The 24,523-nt window shown below is 47.9% G+C and overlaps 1 protein-coding gene across 1 annotated transcript in view; it reads right to left on the bottom strand.

The window, feature by feature from the left end:
- The window catches only part of LOC119954499 (rho GTPase-activating protein 21-like), a 296,828-nt gene that overhangs the window by 89,119 nt on the left and 183,186 nt on the right, over positions 1 to 24,523 (bottom strand). Inside the window, exons 12-15 of the mRNA XM_038779786.1 lie at positions 10,392 to 10,529; positions 8,215 to 8,531; positions 5,788 to 5,864; positions 3,742 to 3,796 (exon numbers count right to left, since the gene is read on the bottom strand). Coding sequence (XP_038635714.1) covers positions 3,742 to 3,796; positions 5,788 to 5,864; positions 8,215 to 8,531; positions 10,392 to 10,529 — 587 coding nt within the window. The remainder of the gene's footprint in view (positions 1 to 3,741; positions 3,797 to 5,787; positions 5,865 to 8,214; positions 8,532 to 10,391; positions 10,530 to 24,523) is intronic.

Below are 24,523 nucleotides of genomic sequence, written 5' to 3'. Positions count from 1 at the left end.
GCCTCTGGCGCCTGGATGTGGGGATGCTGGCTGATGAGGAGGTGTTGTAGGAGGGTCCGGGGAAGTATTGAGGGGTATCTGGATACCAACGACACGGGGGAGGTCCGGGTGGGATGGTCTGGGAGGCTCTGAAAGCAGTGATCCGGGGGGAGCTGATCTCCATCCGGGCCCATAGGGAAAGGAGGGAGAGGAAGGAGAGGGAGAGACTGGTGAGGGAGCTCCTGGATTTGGACAGGAGATACGCGGAGGACCGGAGGAGGGGTTGCTGGGGGAACGGCGTAGTTTGCAGGCCAAAATTTGACTTGTTGACCACCAGAAAGGCGGAGACACAGTGGAGGAGGTCGCAGGGCGCGGTATATGAGTATGGGGAGAAGGCGAGCAGGATGTTGACGCATCAGCTCCGCAGGCGAGATGCGGCTAGGGAAATTGGTGGAGTGACGGATAGGGGTGGGAATGTAGTGCAGAAGGCGACAGAAGTAAATGGGTTTTTAGGGACTTCTACGAGGAACTGTACCGGTCAGAACCTCCGATGGGGAGAGGGGGGATGGAGAGCTTCACGAACAGGCTATGTTTCCCAAGGGTTCAAGAGGAGCTGGTAGAGGGGCTGGGGGCGCCGATAGAGTTGGAGGAGCTAGTCAGGGAGATTGGACAAATACAGTCAGGTAAGGCGCCGGGGCCGGACGGGTTCCCGGTGGGAATTTTATAAAAAGTATGCGGATCTGGTGGGCCCCCTGTAGGTGCGAGCCTTCAATGAGGCATGGGAGGGGGGGGGGGCTTTGCCCCCGACGATGTCGCGGGCACTGATCTCTCTGATCCTGAAGCGGGATAAGGACCCCTTGCAGTGTGGATCATACAGGCCTATCTCACTCCTCAATGTTGACGCTAAGTTGCTGGCGAAGATCCTGGCAACCAGGATAGAGGACTGTGTGCCAGGGGTGATACACGAGGATCAGACAGGATTTGTCAAGGGACGGCAGCTCAACACGAATGTGCGGAGACTGCTAAATGTTATTATGATGCCGGCAGTGGAGGGGGAGGCGGAGATAGTGGTGGCGCTGGATGCGGAGAAAGCGTTTGATAGAGTTGAGTGGGGGTACCTGTGGGAGGTGCTGGAGCGGTTCGGATTTGGGGAGGGATTCATCAAATGGGTGAGGCTGCTCTACGCGGCTCCGATGGCAAGTGTAGTTACCAATGGAAGGAGATCGGAGTACTTTAGGCTCTACCATGGGACCAGGCGGGGTGCCCCCCTGTCCCCCTTGCTCTTTGCACTGGCGATTGAACCTTTGGCTATGGCGTTGAGGGAGTCAGGGAGATGGAGGGGTCTGGTGCGGGGCGGGGGAGGAACATCGTGTATCGCTGTATGCGGACGACCTGCTGTTGTATGTGGCGGATCCAGAAGGGGGAATGCCGGGGGTGATGGAGCTGTTAGCGGAATTTGGGGGCTTCTCGGGCTATAAGTTAAATTTAGGCAAGAGTGAGGTATTTGTAGTACACCCGGGTGATCAGGAGGGGGGGAATTGGGAGACTCCCATTTAAGAGGGCAGTGAAGAGTTTCAGATACCTGGGGGTGCAGGTGGCCAGGAGTTGGGGGACTCTCCATAAGCTTAATTTACCAGGCTGGTGGAGCAGATGGAGGAGAGGAATTTAAAAGGTGGGACATGGTGCCGCTATCGTTGGCGGGTAGAGTGCAGTCCGTCAAAATGACGGTTCTCCCGAGGTTCTTGTTCCTTTTTTAGTGTTTGCCCATCTTTATCCCTAGGGCCTTTTTTAGAAGGGTGACTAGCAGCATCATGAGCTTTGTTTGGGCGCATGGGACCCCGAGGGTGAAGAGGGTCTTCTTGGAGCGGGGTAGAGACGGGGGGGCGGGGGGGGGCTGGCGTTACCCAATCTCTCGGGGTATTATTGGGCGGCCAATGTGTCGATGGTGCGCAAGTGGGTAATGGGGGGGGGGGGGAAGCATGGAAACGGATGGAGAGGGCGTCCTGTGGAGGTACAAGCCTGGGGGCCCTGGTAACGGCGCCGTGGCCGCTCCCTCCTACGAGGTATACCACGGTCCGGTGGTGGCGGCTACCCTCAAGATTTGGGGGCAGTGGAGGCGACAAGGGGAGAAGTGGGGGGCTCGATGGAGGCTCCATTAAGGGGGAACCATAGGTTCGTCCCGGGGAATATTGATGGGGGATTTCAGCGTTGGCACAGAGCGGGCATCAGACAGCTGAGGGACCTGTTTATGATGGAGGTTTGCGAGGCCTGGGGGAGTTGGAGGAGAAATTTGGGCTCCCCCGGGGAACATGTTCAGGTATCTGCAGGTAAAGGCATTGCTAGGCAGCAGGTGGAGGGATTCCCTTCGCTTCCCGCGAGGGGGGTGAGCGACAGGGTGCTTTCGGGGTCCTGGGTCGGAGAGGGGAGATATCTGATATCGACAAGGTTATGCAGGAGGCGGAGGAGGCGTCAGTAGAGGAGCTGAAGCTAAGTGGGGAGGGGGAACTGGGGGAACAGATCGAAGACGGGACATGGGCTGATGCTCTGGAGAGGGGTTAATTCTTCCTCCTCGTGTGCGCGGCTTAGCCTCATCCAATTCAAGGTGCTGCACCGGGCCCACATGACTGGGACGAGGATGAGTAGGTTCTTTGGGGGTGAAGACAGGTGTGTCAGTTGCTCGGGGAGTCCCAGCAAACCATGCCCATATGTTCTGGGCATGGCCCGGCACTGGAGGAGTTCTGGAAGGGGGTGGCGAGGACGGTGTCGAGGGTGGTGGGGATCCAGGGTCAAGCCAGGATGGGGACTCACGATTTTTGGGGTTGGGGTGGAGCCGGAGTGCAGGACGCGAAAGAGGCCGGTGTGCTGGCCTTTGCGTCCCTAGTAGCCCGGCGAAGGATCTTGCTACAATGGAAGGATGCGAGGCCCCCAATGCGTGGAGACCTGGATCAATGACATGGCGGGTTTCATTAAGCTAGAGAAGGTCAAATTCGCCCTGAGAGGGTCGTACAAGGGTTCTTTAGGCGGTGGCAACCTTTTCTCGACTTTCTGGCTCAACGATAGGGTACAAGGACAGTAGCAGCAGCAACCCAGGGGGGAGGGGACGGACAATGACTATGTTTGTTTATTTAATTTAATTTATTTTTAAGTTCTTTTGTTGTTCATTGGGGTTGGGGGGGGGGTGGGGGGATGTGATACATGCGTCACGTACGGTCTGGGGGGTGTTACAGTTACTATGGGTTATTTTGTTGCATTTCATTGTTTGTCGTTATGTTTATATTTTCTGCAAAAAATTCCAATAAAAATTATATTTAAAAAAAAAAGTTACTGTGAAATTCCCCAGTTGCCACCACTCCGGCGCCTGTCTGGGGTACAGAGGGAGAATTCAGAATGTCCAAATTGACTAACAAGCATGTCTTTCGGACTTGTGGGAGAAAACCCTGGAGCAAACCCCGGAGGAAAGCCGTGCAGGACTCCAGCAGACAGGGACCCAAGCACGGGAAGCAAACTTGGGACCCGGGCGCTTTGAAGCAACAGTGCTAACCACTTGTGGCCACCATGCTGCCCAGTTTACCTGCAGGGTTCAGTGAGCAAGCATTTGTACATGACAAAGATCAGCAGATTGCCTCAATTGGCGAATTGCGACTGGGAGCAAGGTAGCCATTCTCTAACACAGTAGTAGATGAGTACAAAATATCGATCAGTTGTGTCATGAGCAAGACAACGTTAGCAAATAATTCCAATATCCGGACGAGATTTATTAACCTTTGGTTCCTGTACTCTTTTAAGTTGACTTCAATCAATCTTGGCACGTTGTGTCCTAATAATAAAAAAGGACAACATTTAAAAGCAAATCCATTAACATTGAAAAAGAAATCTCTAATGTGTCATTACAGAATAAAGAGGACAGGATGAGCAGCCAATCCTAAACCTCTGGTAACTGTAGCTGGTTGACATCATTTGCCCACAATTTTCCACATTTATATGGCCTGACATTTAGAGAGAGCCAGGGAGGGTGTGGGGCGTGCGGGAAAATTTGGCAAGACCAAGGACATGTAGATTCTTATGAAGTTAATGGCAGAACCTGTTTAGAATTTTCTTTATCCCTATCCCTCCTGGTATCCAGCCAAATTGACACGTTGACAAGCAGGAAAGTCAGTGTGGGAGGAGATTACACCTGGGGAATTTCCCCGATATAGATCTGGGTTTACTGGTAGGGGTAGAAAGAAAGGACAATCAGGAAGGAGGGAACAATGGTGCTGGGATGGGGAGAGGAGATGCTGAAAGATTCTTCGAGGGGCTGGGGCTAGGAGTACGTCAGGTCTTCCAGGCCCACTAAGTCGGTTGTAAAAGGCGCCCTCCTTTTGGAGTCACCAGCACTACCTCCATTTCACTGTAGTGTTTCCTGACCTCTGGGGAACCCGACCAGCAGCTGTTACATTAATATGGCTCACATTACAGTGGCAGTCCTTATTTAAATATTTTAATTGAGCAACATGCTTCTGGAGGGCAGGTCGGTGCTATGTCTTTTCGTCCAACGTCATTTCGTCCAACGACACTTCGTCCACGTCTTTTGGTCCAACGTCTTTTTGTCCGCCCGTCTTTTGGTCCAACGTCACTTTGTCCAATTATCCAATTACAAATAGTTTAATTTAGTTTTTCAATGTTTACTGCTCAAGGATCCTCTCCACCTATTTCGCCTCTTGAAGTTGAGTTCTGCATTTGTGCTGCTTGATCTCCAAGACAATTATTAAGATAAGCTGCAGGATATTCACCCATGTATGCTCCAGCGTGATGAGAGCCATTGTATCTGATGGAATATTGGATCATTTCAGACCTGTATGTCAGAACCCACTGTCAACCAAGGTTTTTAATCACTCGACGAAAATCGAGTTTAAACCTGCTTCTTTCAGAACTGCACTCATTGTCTAAATCCAATTAGACTCCCACTTATATCTGTGTCTGTCGGAATTGGTAGAATAGCAAATCATCTTGTCCTCATCCCCATTATTCTCTCTCGGGTACAGTTCTGGAAATCTAACTTTTAGGGAATTTCGGGAATTTACAATTTACATCAATTTAAGTAATTTCGGGAATTTTAAGTAATTAGTAAACTTTTAGATTTTATAACTGCATTTTTAGATTTTTAACTTTTTAACTACATTTTTCAACTTGCATTTTACTTGCATTTATCAATTACTTGCATTTAGCAATTAAATTCACTTGCTGTATTGTACTTGCATTTTATCAATTAAATGGTTTTATACGGAGTTAATTTGTATTGGATAATTGGACGAAGTGACGTTGGACCAAAAGACGGGCGGACAAAAAGACGTTGGACCAAAAGACGTGGACGAAGTGTCGTTGGACGAAATGACGTCGGACGAAAAGACGCGACACGGGGCAGGTCACAGTAAAAAACAGCAACAGTGGAGGTGGTCTAATTTCAGAGTCACAAAATAGTTACAGTGCATAAGGATGCCATTCGGCCCATTGTGTCAGCAACCGCCTCACTGAATGCGCATTATGACTCGTGCCATTCTTTAGCCTTTGCCCCATAATCAGCTTTATACCGTCTTGAGTGCCTCGATTGAACCTGCCTCCATCACACGTCCAGGGCAGTGCAATCGAGACCCGAACCACTCGCTGTGTGAAAAGCTTTTTCTCACATTGCATTGCTTCTTTGGCAAATCACTTTAACCTGTGTCCTCTTGTTCTTGATGCTTTTATGAGCGGGAACAATTTCTCCCCATCTACTCTGTCCAGCCTTCTCATGATGTTTGAACACCTCTATCAAATCTCCACTCTTGCCCTTCTCCTCTCCAAGGTGAACTTGGAACCATTTTGTAAATCTCTTCTGCACTCTCTCTAATGTGTTCATATCCTTCCTGTAGTGGCAAGTACCCAGACTGACACAAATACACCAGCTGAGGTCTAACTAGTGTTTTATACAAGTTCAGCATACCTCCATGCTCTTGTAACCCATGTCCTTATTAATAAAGCTTCGGATACTGCGAGCTTTATTTATTTTTAAATATAAATTTAATGTACTCAATTCATTTTTCCAATTAAGGGGCAATTTAGAGCGTGTCCAATTCGCCTATCCTGCACAGCTTTGGGTTCTGGGGGCTAAGCACACGCAAACATGGGGAGGAATGTGGTAAACTCACAACGGACAGTGACCCAGAGCCGGGATCGAAGCTGGGACCCTCTGCGCCGTGAGGGCAGCAGTGCTATCGACTAGCGCCACCATGCGGGCCCTGCTGTAAGCTTTATTAACTGCTCCTCTCCATCACCTGTCCTGCCACCTTTAATGACTTATGCGGTCCCCTCTGTTCTTGCACATCCTTTTGGAGTTTATCCCTTATTTCATATCATCTCTCCATCTTCCTTTCTAGCAAATGAATCACCTCACACTTTCAGGTGAAAAACGTGCCCCTAATCTTTCAAGTTTTAAACCCCCACTTTTCCATCTGCCATGTGGAGAAAACATATCTTTAAATGTATCTAAAACCATATTGATTACAACAGTTCAAGGGCAATTAGGGATGGAAAATAAATGTTAGATCTAGCCAGTGACGGCCCTCATCTTAACAATATATTTTTTAAATGCCAATAACTTTCAGGGGTGCGATTTTATGGACATGCTGCGCCCTAAAAGCAGCTCGCCGCAGCACAGCGTGGCTGATAAAAGCCAGGAGACCCCGCTCTTGGGATCTACCCGGCTCGCAACACCTCACGAGATCTAACATGATCTCGCCAAGACATTGCGATGCAATCCTGCCCATTGTGGGCAGGATCAATGTGTGGGGATCAATCTCCTTCGCCTTGGAGACCTCGGGTGAGCACTGTTCAGTACTGTCTTAACAAGTGGGAAGTGGAGGGAAGGTCACTCATGGGGTTCTCCCAGGGATCGGAGGTGCCCAGGTGCATGCCCTTTGGGCAGGGTGGTACCTTGGCACTACTGGTGCCAGGATGGCACATTGGCAGTGCCACATTGGTGCCAGACTGGGCACTGCCAAGGTGACTAGGTTGGTATTGCCAGCTGGGCAGAAGCACTCCCAGGGTGCCAGGTGTTGGCACTGCCAAGGTGCCAAGCTGGCATTTTTTGCACGGGTGCGATCTAATCGATGATGCCCCTCGTGGGTGTTGGGGGTGGAGGGGCAGAAGATATCCTCCCATGGTATGTTGGGGCTTGGGGGAGGGGTTCGGGGCGCCGTGCCTCTCGCTATACTGAGGAGCTCTGGCGAGCGGAGCTCCTCATGCACAAAACGGGGCTATAATTTTATTATTGTCACAAGTAGGCTTACATTAACACGACACTGAAGTTACTGTGATAATCCCCCAGTCTCCACACTCCGGAGCCTGTTCGGGTACACTGGGGGAGAATTCAGAATGTCCAAATTACCTAACAGCACGTTTCGAGACTTGTGGGAGGAAACCGGAGCACCCGGAGGAAATCAACGCAGACACGGGGAGAACGTGCAGACTCTGCACAGAGGGTGACCCAGTGGGGAATCAAACCTGGGACAGTGGTGCTGTGAAGCAACAGTGCTAACCAGTTTGCTACCGTGCCGCCCAATGTGCTTCCACGGCTGTGCGTTCCCTGCTGAAGCCCCTTATCAAATGCGAGTGGCATTTGCTATGGCACTTTGTTCCCATTTAGTAAAATTGCACCCTTAAATTCTGTTGTGCCATCATCACGAATGATGGGCATAGGTTTGCTTGCTAGCCTTTTGTGATTTATGCACGAGGACCTCCAAATCGCTCTGTGCTGTAGCTTTCTCCATTTAAGTAATACTCATTCCTTTATTCTTCCTCCCAAAGTGCATAACTTCGCATTTTCCTCCATTATAATAATCTTTATTAGTGTCACAAGTAGGCTTACATTAACGCTGCAATGAAGTCACTGTAAAAATCCCCTAGTCGCCACAATTCTGGCGCCTGTTCAGGGTACACTGATGACAAATTCAGAATGTTCAATTCTTCTCACAGCACATCTTCAGGACATGTGGAAGGAAACCGGAGCACCCGGAGGAACTCACGCAGACATGGGGAGAACGTGCAGACTCTGCACAGACAGTGACCCAAGCCGGGATCGAAACCAAGGACCCTGGTGCTGTGAAGAAACAGTGCAAACCCACTATAGTTCATCTGCCAGTATTTTGCCAACTCACCTGCTTGTGCAGTTAGTAACGCCCAAATTTAAACCTACAGGATGAGTCAAGGGTTCATTAAAAAAAAACTGTACTTACTTCTCCTTCTGTTTTACTGTTTTCTTGGATAAATTTAATCCAGTTCAACATATCATCTCTATCCTCAGCTTGGAACAGGTATTCACAGAAATCTGACGTGGTGAGCCTGAAAACATTCTTCCTTTTCGTCTCACTGTACGAAATATCAATCAAACAGGCCTTAATACAAATGGGCTGCTCGTCCTCGCAAGGGGAAGAAACGTAAGTCACTGCGTCTTTTCTATCCTTGTACAGGTACAGGGAATGTGATCGCAGGACAGCATACACCTTTTTCCAAGATCGAATGCTGCTCACAACTCTCTGTTAAAAAGAAACAGAACAATGACTGGATTTGAATGGCCTAAATGGAAAACAACAGAACGTCAGTACATTCTAATATTTAAAAAAGTAAATATGCTTAGTCTCTTTGTACAGTTAAAAGAAAACTAGTGATCGAGAAAAATAATTTCCCTAATTTTGGCAACATATGAATAACTGTATTAGCAAATCATTCAATAGACCATCACAACTAATGGATAAGTAAAGAAACAAATGAATAAATCGTTAGATAATCAAAGAACATACAAGCCAGCAGATCATGTAAAACTGTAATATCCTTTGCCCCCCCAATTCATTTACTCCTAACCAATAGGTAGCTGTCTCCCGTAAATTTCCAATTGTACAATAAAGCAGTATTCTTCTTGACTAATACAGCACTGCCATAAAATTAAATATTTGTAACTAAGAGATCACCACAAATGAAGACATCAATGACTGAATACTTTTCTTATGTGAGATTTGTTAATACTGAAAGTATTGACATCTCTGTTCACCAGAAAAAAATTCCTTTGGGTTATTTGCCCATTGTTGATATTGCATTGAGGCAGACAGAACAGTCGCCAAGATTAACATGCAGAGTTCCCCTTGAGAAAAGGACACCAGTACTTATATGCACAAAATGTTCGACTGACTTTAGCTATTATTTCTCCTGCATGGAAATTGCATTTTAATTACTTAACAGTTAGTGCTATGTTACAGAATCCTGAGCTGTGTGTTTGTTTCAAAAGAACGTCTTGGGTGTACGCACTATTGGTAAGGAAGAGGGAAAGATAAAGAATTCCCCATGTATAAATTGCAACCAGCAAATTCTGGAAATAAACAAAATGTAGAGAGTTGTTTTTGAGAGTTCTTTTACTGGATCCTTGATAAAGGCTGCCACCCAAAAGGTAAACCTTTCTCTTTAAGATACTGACTGACAAGCTGTGTTTATCGATAGATTTTGATTTATTTGCTAATTGGATTATGTCCCCGGAGTTGTGTCTCATCCCCTGCGTGTTCAGATGCTGGCTATTGCATGTATGGTGTTGCCTCCCGCAATCTTCAAGCACAGTGTCCAGGCATTGAGGTGTGATTGGGTGGCTAGGCAATGAGCTGCACAAGCTACATGGCCCACCCACCCACAGGAATCCACTTGGGTTGTGTGAAGTGCTCACTTAACCACAACTGCCAATTCCCTATTAGCAATAGCCTTCAGCTGCATGGACATGAGAATCCCGCCCTAAACTTCCCCCACTCTACCTCTACTTTCAAAATTGCTTTGAATTTTGTCGAAACATAATTTTATAAAAAGGTGAATGGCTTTAAAATAGGGCAAATTACATCTGAACATCCTGGTTCAATAATTCCAAACTTTCAAAGCTGCTTCCCTTTAAAACTATGAGTTGGTCACTTGACTCTTCTTCTGCAATGATACAAGAGATTAAGCCATGATGTGGAAATGCCGGTGTTGGACTGGAGTGAGCACAGTAAGAAGTCTTACAACACCAGGTTAAAGTCCAACAGGTTTGTTTCAAACACGAGCTTTCGGAGCACTGCCCCTTCCTCAGGTGAATGGACCTCCATTCACCTGAGGAAGGAGCTGCACTCCAAAAGCTCGTGTTTGAAACAAACCTGTTGGACTTTAACCTGGTGTTGTAAGACATCTTACACGAGATTAATTAAGACACAAGTGCAAATTTAAAAGTTTCCATATAACAGTAACTACAGTGCAGACACAGAATGTTTTGGAATGTTATACAGTCGTGAAAGGCGCTGTACTGTGCAAATACAAGTTCTTTCTTTCCAAATTAGTAAGCAGTCTGCTTAAAAAAGTGTTGATGCTACTGTGGAGTTAGGACTTACCTTTCCCTTTTCTGTGACAAGCTGTCGAAAGTACAACCATCCTTCATTCCTGACATCACTGAAGGTTACATCATAGAGTTCAGATGTGGAATGTCGCTTCGACCGGTTGTTTTCGGTAACATCCAAATTCTCCATGGACTAAAAAGTAAATAATAAAATTGAAATTATTGTCCTTAAAAATTGTGAAACCAGAATTTTAATTTCTATTTCATTCCTGCACCATCATGATTTAACATGCCTGATTTTGCAGGCAGAAGAGTGCGAGTCAGGCGTCAGTCATATTCATGCAAATCGGGATCCTACTCCATCAATGAGACCAGAATGCCATCTTAACCAGGAAGTTAGTGGGCGCCACTCCAACTGCAGGCACCTGGTCAGATCACTTAAGAGGTACTGCAGTACAAGTTTTCAAATTTTTATTTGTAATGCCAGCTTCCGAAGTCAGATCGGCCCTTCCTGAAAGTGAACCCTCGGAAGGTGACAGGTCCAGATGGGATCCCTGGTCGTGCACACAGAGCCTGCGTGGACCAGCTGGCAGATGTGTTCACGGACATCTTCAACCTGTCCCTACTCCGCTCCGAGGTCCCCACCTGCTTCAGGAAGACCATAACGGTGCCAAAGAAGAACCAGGCAACGTGCCATAATCCCAGCCAAGCTCATTTCAAAGCTTCTCTGCCAGGAACAATTGATTTGCGAAAAACCTATAGTCACTTGATGAACGATGCCTTATTAGAATGGTGTCAGAATCTAATAAATGCTATTAGTTCTGCTTCTCAACAGCTATCAATGGTTTGGGGGGCCCCACCAGAAGGAGGACACAACATCGTCCCTGGAGTTTGGGTTTTACGTGAAGAAAGTACATAAAGAATCTCTGGATGCTAAGTGGGAAGGACCTTATTAAGTGCTACTGACCACCAAAACAACTGTTAAAATCCAGGGGACGAAAGCTTGGATTCACACATTGCACATTAAACAAGCACACTGTGATTAAAACTCCTATCTTTTAAAGGACAATTCTTATTTGCCAACGGTATAACCATAATTATTGTATCCGCTGCTTGCTTTTTCAGTTTTTGCATTCCTTGCTTTATCATTCTCATTCTGTTTTGTGTTTTTCCCTCTCAAGACTACCCGTCAGCCCCTCTTGCCTAATAAGCGTGCTTCCTATATTTAAAGGATTGTAACAGTTTATCAGCTTGCCCATTCCAGTGTTGAAGGCTGTTCTTAAACAAAGGGACCATCAAAGGCATCTGTGAAAGTGTTCCTCTGCGATATTTTCCGTCTGCTTGCTTTTATTGATTCATTCTTTTCTTCTTACTTTTTTAGAAGAATCAGAAGGGGGGATTGTGGGGAAATATCAAAACCAAGTTTCGAAAATATTGTAATTGTGGGAAAGTCAAATAAAGAATTAGTCGGGGTGTAGATGAAATACAAGCTTGTATTGTTCTGAGTAAAGATCAGGTTGTATCTTTGCAGTTTGGGCGGTGAGAAAGTGAAATTGTCACACCAGCCTTTCAGGATCCAGACTGCAAATGTGCACAGCCAGTGAGTTAGATACCAGGGTGAGTGCTGATATGGAGCATCATTCAGAAGTCACAATTTAAATATTGTAAGCCAATTAGGGGCAGAGAGGGGGGCGGTACCAGAACGTACAGATAAAAAACTCTTGGTGCTCTCTCTCTTCTTTGTTCACTTTCCATTGTTCCCTTTCTTTTGCCCTGCTGGGCCTTTGTTTCTTTTGTTTACATTTGAAAGTGTCCTAATCAGGTTTTGTACTAAACTCAATCTCGAAACTACCACCTGACCCCATCTCATATTAGAAAATAAGAGATCCAACAAACGAGGCGCCCGGTTCCCTAGAAGCCATATTTGGGGTGTCAGACCGGCCGGAGCTGTGGATGGGTACGGAGGCAGATGACTTAGCCTTTGCCTCGCTGGCAGGTCATGGGGTGGAGGTCAGCATCTCCACCCTGTGCCTCGGCGTGGTCGGGGGACCTGTTGCAGTTATTGATCCTGCAAAAAGTGAAATTTGCTCCAAGTGGGGCGAGTGATGGATTCTACAACTAGAACATAGAACATAGAACAGTACAGCACAGAACAGGCCCTTCGGCCCTCAATGTTGTGCCGAGCCATGATCACCCTACTCAAACCCACGTATCCACCCTATACCCGTAACCCAACAACCCCCCCTTAACCTTACTTTTATTAGGACACTACGGGCAATTTAGCATGGCCAATCCACCTAACCCGCATATCTTTGGACTGTGGGAGGAAACCGGAGCACCCGGAGGAAACCCACGCACACAGGGGGAGGACGTGCAGACTCCACACAGACAGTGACCCAGCCGGGAATCGAACCTGGGACCCTGGAGCTGTGAAGCATTTATGCTAACCACCATGCTACCCTGTTGGGGATTGTTTATCTTGCATTTCGGGGTGTTGATTACCATTCAATGTTGAGGGGGGGGGGGGGTGGTGAGAGGATTTGGTGGGTTTGTGGGGCTGTTGTAAATTGTAAAAATGTTGAAAATCTTGGAATAAAAATACGCAAAGAAATATGTTATTCAAACACTTCTAGGAGGGAATTCCTAGGCCTTACTAACCACAGCTGAGGTATTAGAATTTAAGATGTTCATTTGTATGAATAAGGACATGAATTTTCTTGTTTGTTATAAGAGCATAGTAACTTTTATGCACATTGCTTATAACTTTTAAGGTCAATGTACAAAAATAATAACACTAATCAGATACACCAAACTCTCTTTGGTTTACTCCATTAGTGAGGCTTCACTATGTTTGAAAATGCTCTGGATTCTTCCGGCCCACCAGGCGCAAGATTATGGTACACGGGCAAGACGCGGACAATGGAAAAGGCCATTGACCTCGGGCGGGAGAATCCCGCCCATAATTTTGTGAAATTCCATGCCAGATTGTTTTCTTTCTACCTCCCTTGGAGACGCTCACTACCTCCTGGCCATGATCATTTTCCAATACCGTGGCAAATCGCTGCTGTTTCTTTGCGACTTGATGTGGAGATGCCAGCGTTGGACTGGGGTGAGCACAGTAAGAAGTCTTACAACACCAGGTTAAAGTCCAACAGGTTTGATTCAAACACTAACTTTCGGAGCGCTGCTCACTTCACCCCAAGGAAGGAGCAGTGCTCCGAAAGCTAGTGTTTGAAACAAACCTGTTGGGACTTTAACCTGGTATTGTAAGACTTCTCTCTTTGAGACGTGACAGTGAGGATCAGAAGGCTATCTGACAGTGGGAAAAGAGGCATCAGAGCCACGCCCAATTTCATCCTTACCAGATATAACAAGTTAACCAGTGACACTTCCTCACAGCAAAGGTCACTGTTTACTGCTCCAAGAGTGGGAATACTGGATGATTACTCCACCCAGGGAGAATTAAGCCAATTTTAGTTTTCCTGCTGCTATGCCACTTGAAATTAACTGACTCAGCATAGTCCAGGGATCAAATTCAATTCATTACCATAGCCAATGGACTCACAGGCTGAAATTAAATCGATAAAATATACTTTTAAAACTAAAATGTTTGATGTTACACCCAAATTATTTTAAAATAGTCAGAAAATAGCTAATTGTGCACCTTTACACCTCACCCCAGCCCGTCCTTGGAGAATGAATGAATCTTCATTTTTTTAAATTAGAAAGCTTGCCTTAATGTTTTGTGGCATATCTTGAGTTTGTTCTGTTAACAAACACATTTTAAAAACTATTTCCCGCCTATAAATTGTGCATGCACTCCCAAGGATTTTAACCACCTCTCAACCATCTCTACTTTTAAGGAGAATAACTGTGTCTTCCATCAAATTGTGTTTTTATTTACCCTCCCCCCCCCCCCAAACGTCTTTCAGTTCCTGCATCCTTTTTAGAATTGTACCCTTTAATTTTTCTTGCCTCCCTTCATTCCCCCTATCAAAATATATCACCTCACATTTCTGTGTTAATGAAATTCTATGAAATTTTGTTGCCACATGTCAGCCCATTCCACTAGCCTGTCCACATCTCGGGAGGTCTATCGCTATCCTCACAGTTCACTATATACTTCCAAGTTTTGTGTCATCTTCAAATTTAATTCAACTTTAAGCCATCATATGTAGCTTTGTCAGCAATGAAAGCTCTGTACACCACTCCAGCAAATAGCATATTTATAGATTATATACAATATTTATAGATTCAAAGTTTACATCACTTTTCCATTATGTCATTTTAGTTCTTACTAATTGGCACAGAAATTTAAAAAGTTGTTTTTATAAATAAGACAATCGTTTAGTTATTTATAATCACAGATCATAACTTTGCTGTATATTAAAAATGGATTAATCATTACCACAGATTTAACAATTTCCCTGGGCAAAAGTTATGCTTAAAATTTGATTGCTGAAAGCACAATCTCTAAGGATTTTATTTTCAGTATCCTAACTACATACTCCTTAACTGTTGATTGTCTGAGATGGAAACAGAAAATAGTAGTATTGCAGATCAGTAAGCATCTGAAAGACGACAGCGGTTATAATTTTGGTCATGACTAGCCAAACTGATAAAAGCTCTTGACTAGAAAGGTGAGCTCATAAATGTCAATGGTATGGTATGTTACCTCCCTGGTGCAAGGATCAAGAATGCAGGACATTCTGGGGGGGGGGGGGGGGGGGGGGGGTAGTCAGAATAGGAATGTCAGGATAGATAGGATGAATGCGGGGCTCGAGAGATGGTGCAAGAGGGAGGGATTCAAATTCCTGAGGCATTGGAACCGGTTCTGGGGGAGGTGGGACCAGTACAAACCGGACGGTCTGCACCTGGGCAGGGCTGGAACCGATGTCCTAGGGGGTTGTTTGCTAGAGCTGTTGGGGAGGGTTTAAACTAATGTGGCAGGGGGATGGGAACCAATGGAGGAAGTCGGAAGGTAGTAAAACAAGGACAGAAACAAAAGGCAGTAAGGGGGAAAGTGTAAGGCATAGGAGCCACAGTCAAAAATCAAAAAGGACGACAGTACAAGGTACAGTGACTGAGGGAAGCTCAGTAATACTAAAAGGAATAAAAGAGGAAGTAAAAACGTAAATGGTAAGCAACGCTGCACGTTGTTACATGAAGATATGGGTTCAACGACAAGGAAAATTAGGAGAAATGTAAAGAGGAAATATAACTTAGGAGAGGTTACTGATCGAGGTGTTAAGATTCAAAACAGAGGTATAAAAGCCAACATAAGTGTACTTTACCTGAATGCTCGTATTATTCGGAATAAGGTAAATGAGTTGATGGCGCAAATCATCGTGAATGACTATGATTTAGTGGCCATCAATGAAACATGGTTAAAGGATGGTCACGACTGGGAGTTAAATATCCAAGGGTATCAAACTATTCGGAAGGACAGAGTGGATGGTAAGGGAGGTGGTGAAGCTCTATTATTTAAGGATGACATCCGGGCAATAGTAAGGGATGACATCGGTGCTATGGGGGGATATGATTGAATCCATTTGGGTGGAAATCAGGAATAGTAAGGCAAAAAAGTCATTGATAGGAGTAGTCTATAGGCCACAAATAGTAACATTATGGTGGGGCAGGCAATAAACAAAGAAATTTTATGGTGAAACAGTTGAGGAACAGTGGAGAACCTTCCAAGCGATTTTTCACAGTGCTCAGCAAAGGTTTATAGTAACGAAAAGAAAGGACAGTAGAAAGAGGGAAAATCGACCAGAGATATCTAAGGAAATAAGGGAGAGTATCAAATTGAAGGAAAAAGCATAAAAAGTGGCAAAGATTAGTGGGAGTCTAGAGGATTGGGAAATCTTTAGGGGGCAACAGAAAGCTACGAAAAGAGCTATTAAAAAAAAAAGAGTAGATTGTGAGAGTAAACTTGCTCAGAATATAAAAAGATAGTAAAAGTTTCTACAAATATATAAACAAAAAAGAATGGCTAAGGTAAATATTGTTCCTTTAGAGGATGAGAAGGGAGATTTAATAATGGGAGATGAGGAAATGGCTGAGGAACTGAACAGGTTTTTTGGGTCGGTCTTCACAGTGGAAGACACAAATAACATGCCAGTGACTGATAGAAATGAGGCTATGACAGGTGAGGACCTTGAGATGATTGTTATCACTAAGGAGGTAGTGATGGGAAAGCTAATGGGGCTAAAGGTAGACAAGTCTCCTGGCCCTGATGGAATGCATCCCAGAGTGCTAAAAGAGATGCCATGGGAAATTGCAAAAGCACTAGTGATAATTTACCAAAATTCACTAGACTCTGGGTGGTCCCGGCGGATTGGAAATTAGCAAACGTGTCACCACTGTTTAAAAAAGGAGGTAGGCAGAAAGCAGGAAATTATAGACCAGTGAGCTTAACTTCGGTAGTAGGGAAGATGCTGGAATCTATCATCAAAGAAGAAATAGCGAGGCATCTGGATGGAAATTGTCCCATTGGGCAGACGCAGCATGGGTTCATAAAGGGCAGGTTGTGCCTACCAAATGTTGTGAAATTTTTTGAGGACATTACCAGAGCGGTAGATAACGGGGAGCCAATGGATGTGGTATATCTGGATTTCCAGAAAGCCTTTGACAAGGTGGCACACAGAAGGTTGCTGCATAAGATAAAGATGCATGGCATTAAGGGTAAATTAGTAGCATGGATAGCGGGTTGGTTAATTAATAGAAAGCAAAGAGTGGGGATTAATGGGTGTTTCTCTGGTTGGCAATCAGTAGCTAGTACTATCCCTCAGGGATCAGTGTTGGGCCCACAATTGTTCACAATTTACATAGTTGGGGGACTAAGAGCAATGTGTCCAAGTTTGCAGATGACACTAAGGTGAGTGGTAAAGCAAAAAGTGCAGAGGATACCGGAAGGCTGCAGAGGGATTTGGATAGGTTAAGTGAATGGGCTAGGGTCTGGCAAATGGAATACAATGTTGACAAATGTGAGGTTATCCATTTTAGTAGGAATAACAGCAAAAGGGATTATTATTTAAATGATAAATATTAAAACATGCTGCTGTGCAGAGAGACCTGGGTGTGCTCGTGCATGAGTCGCAAAAAGTTGGTTTACAGGTGCAACAGGTGATTAAGAAAGCGAATGGAATTTTGTCCTTCATTGCTAGAGGGATGGAGTTTAAGACGAGGGAGGTTATGCTGCAATTGTATAAGGTGTTAGTGAGGCCACACCTGGAATATTGTGTTCAGTTTTGGTCTCCTTACCTGAGAAAGGACGTACTGGCGCTGGAGGGTGTGCAGAGGAGATTCACTAGGTTAATCCCAGTGCTGAAGGGGTTGGATTACGAGGAGAGGTTGAGTAGACTGGGACTGTACTCGTTGGAATTTAGAAGGATGAGGGGGATCTTATACAAACATATAAAATTATGAAGGGAATAGATAGGATAGATGCGGGCAGGTTGTTTCCACCGGTGGGTGAAAGCAGAACTAGGGGACATAGCCTCAAAATAAAGGGAAGTAGATTTAGGACTGAATTTAGGAGGAACTTCTTCACCCAAAGGGTTGTGAATCTATGGAATTCCTTGCCCAGTGAAGCAGTTGAGGCTCCTTCATTAAATGTTTTTTTTTCTTTTTAAAATTTTTTTTAGATTAGCCAATTATTTTTTCTAATTAAGGGGCAATTTAGCATGGCCAATCCACCTATTCTGCACATTTTTGGGTTGTGGGGGCAAAACCCACGCAGACACGGGGAGAATGTGCAAACTCCACACGGACAGTGACCCAGAGCCGGGATCGAACCTGGGACCTCAGCGCCGTGAGGCGGTTGTGCTAACCACTAGGCCACCGTGCTGCCCATTAAATGTTTTTAAGATAAATAGTTTTTTGAAGAATAAAGGGATTAAGGGTTATGGTGTTCAGGCCAGAAAGTGGAGCTGAGTTCACAAAAGATCAGCCATGATGTCATTGAACGGCGGAGCAGGCTCGAGGGGCAATATGGCCTACTCCTGTTCCTAGTTCTTATATTCTTATATTGATGCTTATTACCACCACGTGGCAAGGACAAAGAGACAAAGGGACTCTCTCTCTCTCTCTCCTGGTTGAGTGGGGAGAGAAGACAAAAGAGAGAAGAAAAAAGAGACTTGTATTTCTGTTCTCCAAAAGAAAACTGGTAAAGAGAAAAGGGGTAGGGGAAATAAATTTAAAAAAAAAAAATAATAATAAAAAAAAATATATATATATATAATAATAAATAAAATAAAAATAGGGTGCGGAAAAGGGGGAAAAGAAGAACAAGGAGAGAAGAAAAGATGAGGGGGAAGGGGGAGAAAAAATGCCAGAAGGGAACCAAGAGAAAGGGGGCACCGGAAGTAGACGGGGCAAAGGGCAAGCCAGCTCGGGCGAACGAGTCAACACGCGAAGCGGCGGGAAGGATGTTTCGCCGCATCCAGAAGAGCTGGACGGGCGGGCAACCTCTCCCCTGGGGTTAGAGGGGGGCGTGAATTGGAAGGAAGCCTTTGCCGAGGTGGTGAGGGAGCAGCTGCAGGCAATCAAGGCAGAGTTAAAAGCAGACGCAGAGGCCGCAGCACAGGCAGCAGTGTCCAGGGCCATGTCAGGGGTGCAGCAGGTTCTGACCAGATTGGAGAAGAAAGTGGATGCCCAAGGGAAGATACTGGAAGCCCAGGGGGCAACCATTAAAGAGCTGGAGAAGGCAGCGACTGACGCGAGCGACCGGGGCATATCCCTGGAGAGGGGAATGGTGAAACTGAGTGCAACACATGGGAGCCTGAAGGGCAGGGTAGACGACCAGGAGATCAGCTCGAGAAGGCAAAATATTAAGATAGTGGGCCTGCCAGAGGGGATAGAGGGTAGAAATCCCACAACATTCGTGGCTGCGATGCTGGGCTCCTTAGTGGGGCGGGAAACTTTTCCCACCCCACCGGAAATGGACAGAGCTCATCGGTCACTGCGCCCGAAGCCCAAGGAAGGGGAAAAACCGAGAGCAGTTATAGCCAGACTGCACCGGTACCGGGATAGGGAGACAATCCTGCGCTGGGCCAAGGAGAATAGAGCCTGCAATTGGGACGGGCACGCCATCCGAATCTACGAGGATTTTGGAGCGGACATAGCTAAGAGACGGGCGGAGTTCAACAGAGCGAAAGCAGCTCTCTATAAGAACAAAGTACGTTTTGGTATGCTGTACCCAGCAAAACTCTGGGTCACATACCAACACAAGGAATATTTCTTTACAGCCCCTGCCGAGGCGAATAGATTCGTCGAGGAGCACGGGCTGGAAAAACGCCATGGGAAGTAGGGACGAGGGGCCCATGGCAAGGAGATACGTCATGCCGACGGGGGGGTGGGGAGGGGCGAGGCAAAGCCAGCCCCCTCCCCCCTGGCAGGAACACCCAGAACGAAAAACAACCCAATGCCCAAGGGCCCGCTCCAGGTGGGAGGCCAGGCCCCGGCACGAGGGAACGGGAGTACTGGAGAGGGGAGAGGGGAAGCGGGACAGCAACCTCCGAGAGGGGAGCCACCGTGCTAGCAGGAAAGCTAGCGAAGGGGGCGCGCAACAGAGCAGGGCCGCAGCGCACCCCCAACAGGGGGGAAGGCGCCAGGCAGGGGAGGGGGGGGATCACCCATCAAAGGTGGGAGAGCAAATGGGGATAGGAATGGGGGAGAGAGGGGCAATGGAGGGGTATACAGGGGTATCCCCGAAAGGGATAGAGCGGGGGGGGGGGGGGGGCACTCGGGGGGCGAGAGACCAGGGAGGGGAAATGCAGGGACGAAGGGACAAAAGAGGCCAGTAAGGGAATAGGGCCACAAAGTGCCACAGACAAGGGCTCGAAACAGGGAACTGCTGCAAGCACCCACCCAGTACGGTCTGTGGGTGAAGGGGCCCCCCGGAGTGCAGGGGACTACCCGCGTGGCGGACACACAGTGGACGGCCATGGCGGGTGTCCCCGGGACAAGGGGGAACCCCGGAGCGCAGGGACCCGACCGCATGGGGAGAGCAGTGATAGTGGACATCCTGGACGGCCCCCTAACAAAGGGAAACCCCAGAGGGCAGGGGCGCGTCCACCGGACAAATATGGTTAACCCCACAGGAGCAAGGGGGCAGAAGCCCCCCACCAGAATAGTCACCTGGAACGTAAGGGGACTTAACGGCCCAGTGAAGAGATCTAGAGTCCTCACCCACCTTAGAAACATGAGGGCCGACATAGTCTTCCTCCAAGAGACGCACTTGAGGGAGCAGGACCAACTGCGGGTAAGAAAGGGCTGGGTGGGACAAACCTATCATTCCTGTTATGGGGCAAGGGCCAGGGGGGTGGCGATCCTGATTGGCAAGAGGACAATGTTTAGGGCGCCAAAGACGGTTACGGACCCAGGGGGACGGTATGTCATGGTCAGCGGGGCCCTGGATGGGGCGCCGGTAGTTCTAGTTAACGTGTACGCGCCCAACTGGGACGACACGAGCTTCATCCAAAAGACCATGGCAGAAATCCCGGACATAGCGACGCACCGACTAATCATGGGGGGGGACTTCAACTGTGTACAGGACCCAACGACGGACAGATCAAACCCCAGAACGGGGAGAACCTCAAACATGGCAAGGGAACTCAGCCACTATATGGAGCAGATGGGAGCAGTAGACCCCTGGAGATTCGCCCACCCGGGGGAGAAAGAATTCTCTTTCTTCTCCCCAGTACACAACGTGTACACCAGAATTGACTTCTTTGTGGTGGGGAAAACGGTGCTTCCAGAGATAGACAAGGTGGAATACTCCGCAATTGTGATATCAGACCACGCTCCACACTACATGGATGTGCGGCTAGAGACGGGAAGGGCCCAGCGCCCCAAATGGAGGTTGGACGGTGCCTTACTAGCTGACAAGGCCTTCAGCGAAAGGATAGCGCAGGCCATAGCGGAGTACACTGAGATCAACCAAAACGGGGAGGTCTCACCCTCCACGTTCTGGGAAGCGCTTAAGGCCGTACTAAGAGGGGAAATCATAGCCTACAAAGCGCAAAGAGATAGGGAGGAAAGGGTGGCTAGGCAGAAGCTGGTCGACTCCATACTGGAGGTAGACCATAAATACTCCGAGGCCCCGACTGTAGAACTCCTGGCGGAGAGAAAAGAATTACAAAGGAACTTTGACCTGCTCTCCACCAGGAAAGCAGTACACCAACTTCGCCAGGCACGCGGGGCCCTATACGAACACGGAGACAAAGCCAGCCGCCTGTTGGCCCACCAGCTGAGAAAGCAGGCAGCCAGCAGAGAAATTGCGCAAATCAGAGATACCAGAGGCACGTTGGAAACAGAACCAGAGAGGATTAACAAAACCTTCAAGGCCTTCTACCAAGAGCTGTACACCTCAGAGCCCCCAACGGGGAAGGCTGGGATGAACCGGTTTCTTGACGGACTGAACATACCAGTTGTGGGAGAGGGCAGAAAACGGGATCTGGAAGCACCACTAGCACTGGGAGAGATCATGGAGAGCATTAGCTCCATGCAGGCGGGGAAGGCGCCGGGACCGGACGGATTCCCGGCGGACTTCTACAAAAAATTTGCGACAGCGCTGGCCCCGCACCTGCGGGAGATGTTCACAGACTCACTAGCTAGGGGCACGTTGCCACCCACGTTAGCACAGGCCTCAATCTCGCTGATACCTAAGAAAGACAAAGACCCAACGGAATGTGCGTCATACAGACCCATATCTCTGCTGAATGCAGACGCCAAAATACTGGCCAAAATCCTAGCCAAAAGGCTAGAAGACTGTGTACCTGAGGTGGTCACAGAGGACCAGACGGGCTTTGTCAAAGGTAGACAGCTGACCGCGAACATCAGGCGCCTGCTGAACGTGATAATGACCCCCTCCGGGGAGAGAACACAAGAGGTGATCGTCTCCCTGGACGCAGAAAAGGCCTTCGACAGAGTCGAGTGGAAATACCTCATAGAGGTACTGGAGCGGTTCGGGCTTGGAACAGGGTTCACCGCTTGGGTAAAGCTCCTGTACAACGCTCCCATGGCGAGTGTACAGACCAACAATACCAACTCCCAATACTTCCAGCTGCACAGGGGCACCAGACAAGGATGCCCACTGTCCCCGCTGCTGTTCGCACTAGCAATTGAACCGCTAGCAATCGCGCTCAGGGCAGCAAAAAACTGGAGGGGGATCCGAAGGGGAGGTAGAGAGCACAGAGTCTCACTCTATGCGGATGATCTGCTCCTCTATATCTCGGACCCACAAAGCAGCATGGACGGAATCATCGCGCTCCTGAAAGAGTTTGGAGCCTTCTCGGGCTACAAACTCAACATGAGCAAAAGTGAGATCTTCCCATTACACCCGCAAGGGGGGGGGGGGGGGGGGGGGGCAGCACTAAAGGGGCTGCCGTTCAAACAAGCCCGACATAAATTCCGCTACCTGGGGATCCAAATAGCCCATGACTGGAAAGGGATCCACAAATGGAACCTCACCAGCCTGATGGAGGAAGTTAAAAAGGACCTGCAAAGATGGAACACACTCCCGCTCTCCCTCGCGGGGAGAGTTCAGACGATCAAAATGAACGTACTGCCCAGGTTCCTCTTCCTGTTTAGATCCATTCCGATCTACATCCCCAAGGCCTTTTTCAAAGCGCTGGACAAACTCATCATGGCGTTCGTATGGGGGGGGTAAAAATGCTAGGATCCCAAAGAAGGTCTTACAAAAAACAAAAACCAGGGGAGGGTTAGCCCTCCCGAATCTACAATTCTACCACTGGGCAGCAACAGCCGAGCGAGTAAGGGGATGGATCCAGGAGCCAGAAGCTGAGTGGGTGCGTGCGGAGGAGGCCTCCTGCATGGGAACCTCCCTCCAGGCCCTCGCCACGGCAGCACTCCCATCCCCACCCAAAAAACACTCCAGCAGCCCAGTGGTGACAGCCACCCTCCAATCCTGGAACCAACTGCGGCAGCAACTTGGCCTGACCAAAATGTCGAACAGGGCTCCCATCTGCAACAACCATAGGTTCAAACCAGCACTGACCGACGCCACCTTCAAAAGGTGGAGGCAGGACGGGGGGACACTGACAGTCAGGGACCTATACACGGACGACAGGATCGCAACACTGGACGAACTGACAGAGAAATTTCAGCTAGCTGGGGGGGAACGAGCTACGGTACCTGCAGCTCAAGAACTTCCTACGAAAGGAGACAAGGACGTACCCACAACCGCCACGACAGACACTACTGGAAGACCTACTGGACGCAAGTATCCTAGAGAAAGGGAACTGTAGTGACATGTATGACCGACTGGTAGATAGGGACGACACCGTACTGGACGCAACAAGGAGGAAATGGGAGGACGACCTGGGGATGGAGATAGGGTGGGGACTCTGGAGCGAAGCACTACATAGGGTCAACTCCACCTCCACGTGCGCAAGGCTCAGCCTGACGCAACTAAAAGTGGTACATAGAGCCCACTTAACAAGAACCCGTATGAGTAGGTTCTTCCCGGAGGTGGAAGACAGATGTGAACGGTGCCAAAGAGGCCCGGCCAACCACGCCCACATGTTCTGGTCTTGCCCCAGACTCGTGGAGTACTGGACAGCCTTCTTCGAGGTTATGTCCAAAGTGGTGGGAGTGAGGGTGGAGCCATGCCCGATAGTGGCGGTCTTCGGGGTTTCAGAACAGCCAGATCTATTCCTGGGGAGGAGGGCGGACGCCCTTGCCTTTGCCTCCCTGATCGCCCGCCGTAGAATCCTGTTTGGCTGGCGGTCAGCAGCACCGCCCAGAGCTGCTGACTGGCTGTCCGACCTCTCGGAATCTCTCCAAATGGAGAAAATCAAATTTGCCATCCGAGGGTCGGACGACGGCTTCCACAGAACGTGGGAGCCATTCATGCAACTGTTCCGGGACCTATTTGTGGCCAATGTACAAGAGGAAGAATAGTCGGGGGAAGGTAGCGGGAGGGGGGGGGGCTACAGGTTCGTTACGGGGGTTCGATGGCTAGCTGAGGCCCAAAACCAAACTAAATAAACATGTTGAGAGGGGGGGGGGGGGGGGGGGGGGGGGGGGGGTGGCGCAGTTACTACTACGAAGATGCTTACCTGTAAATATGTATGTTAATTTTTGCGTGTTTGTTTTTTTTTCTCTCTCCTAACAATTTGTAATTTGTTCAATATAAAATATGAAAACTGAATAAAAATATTT

The sequence above is a fragment of the Scyliorhinus canicula genome, chromosome 19, assembly GCF_902713615.1.
Source record: "Scyliorhinus canicula chromosome 19, sScyCan1.1, whole genome shotgun sequence".
In the NCBI taxonomy this organism is placed as follows: Eukaryota; Metazoa; Chordata; class Chondrichthyes; order Carcharhiniformes; family Scyliorhinidae; genus Scyliorhinus; species Scyliorhinus canicula.
The sequence above is the reverse complement of the archived record's forward strand: the minus strand, read 5'-3'. Positions and strand labels throughout refer to the sequence as shown.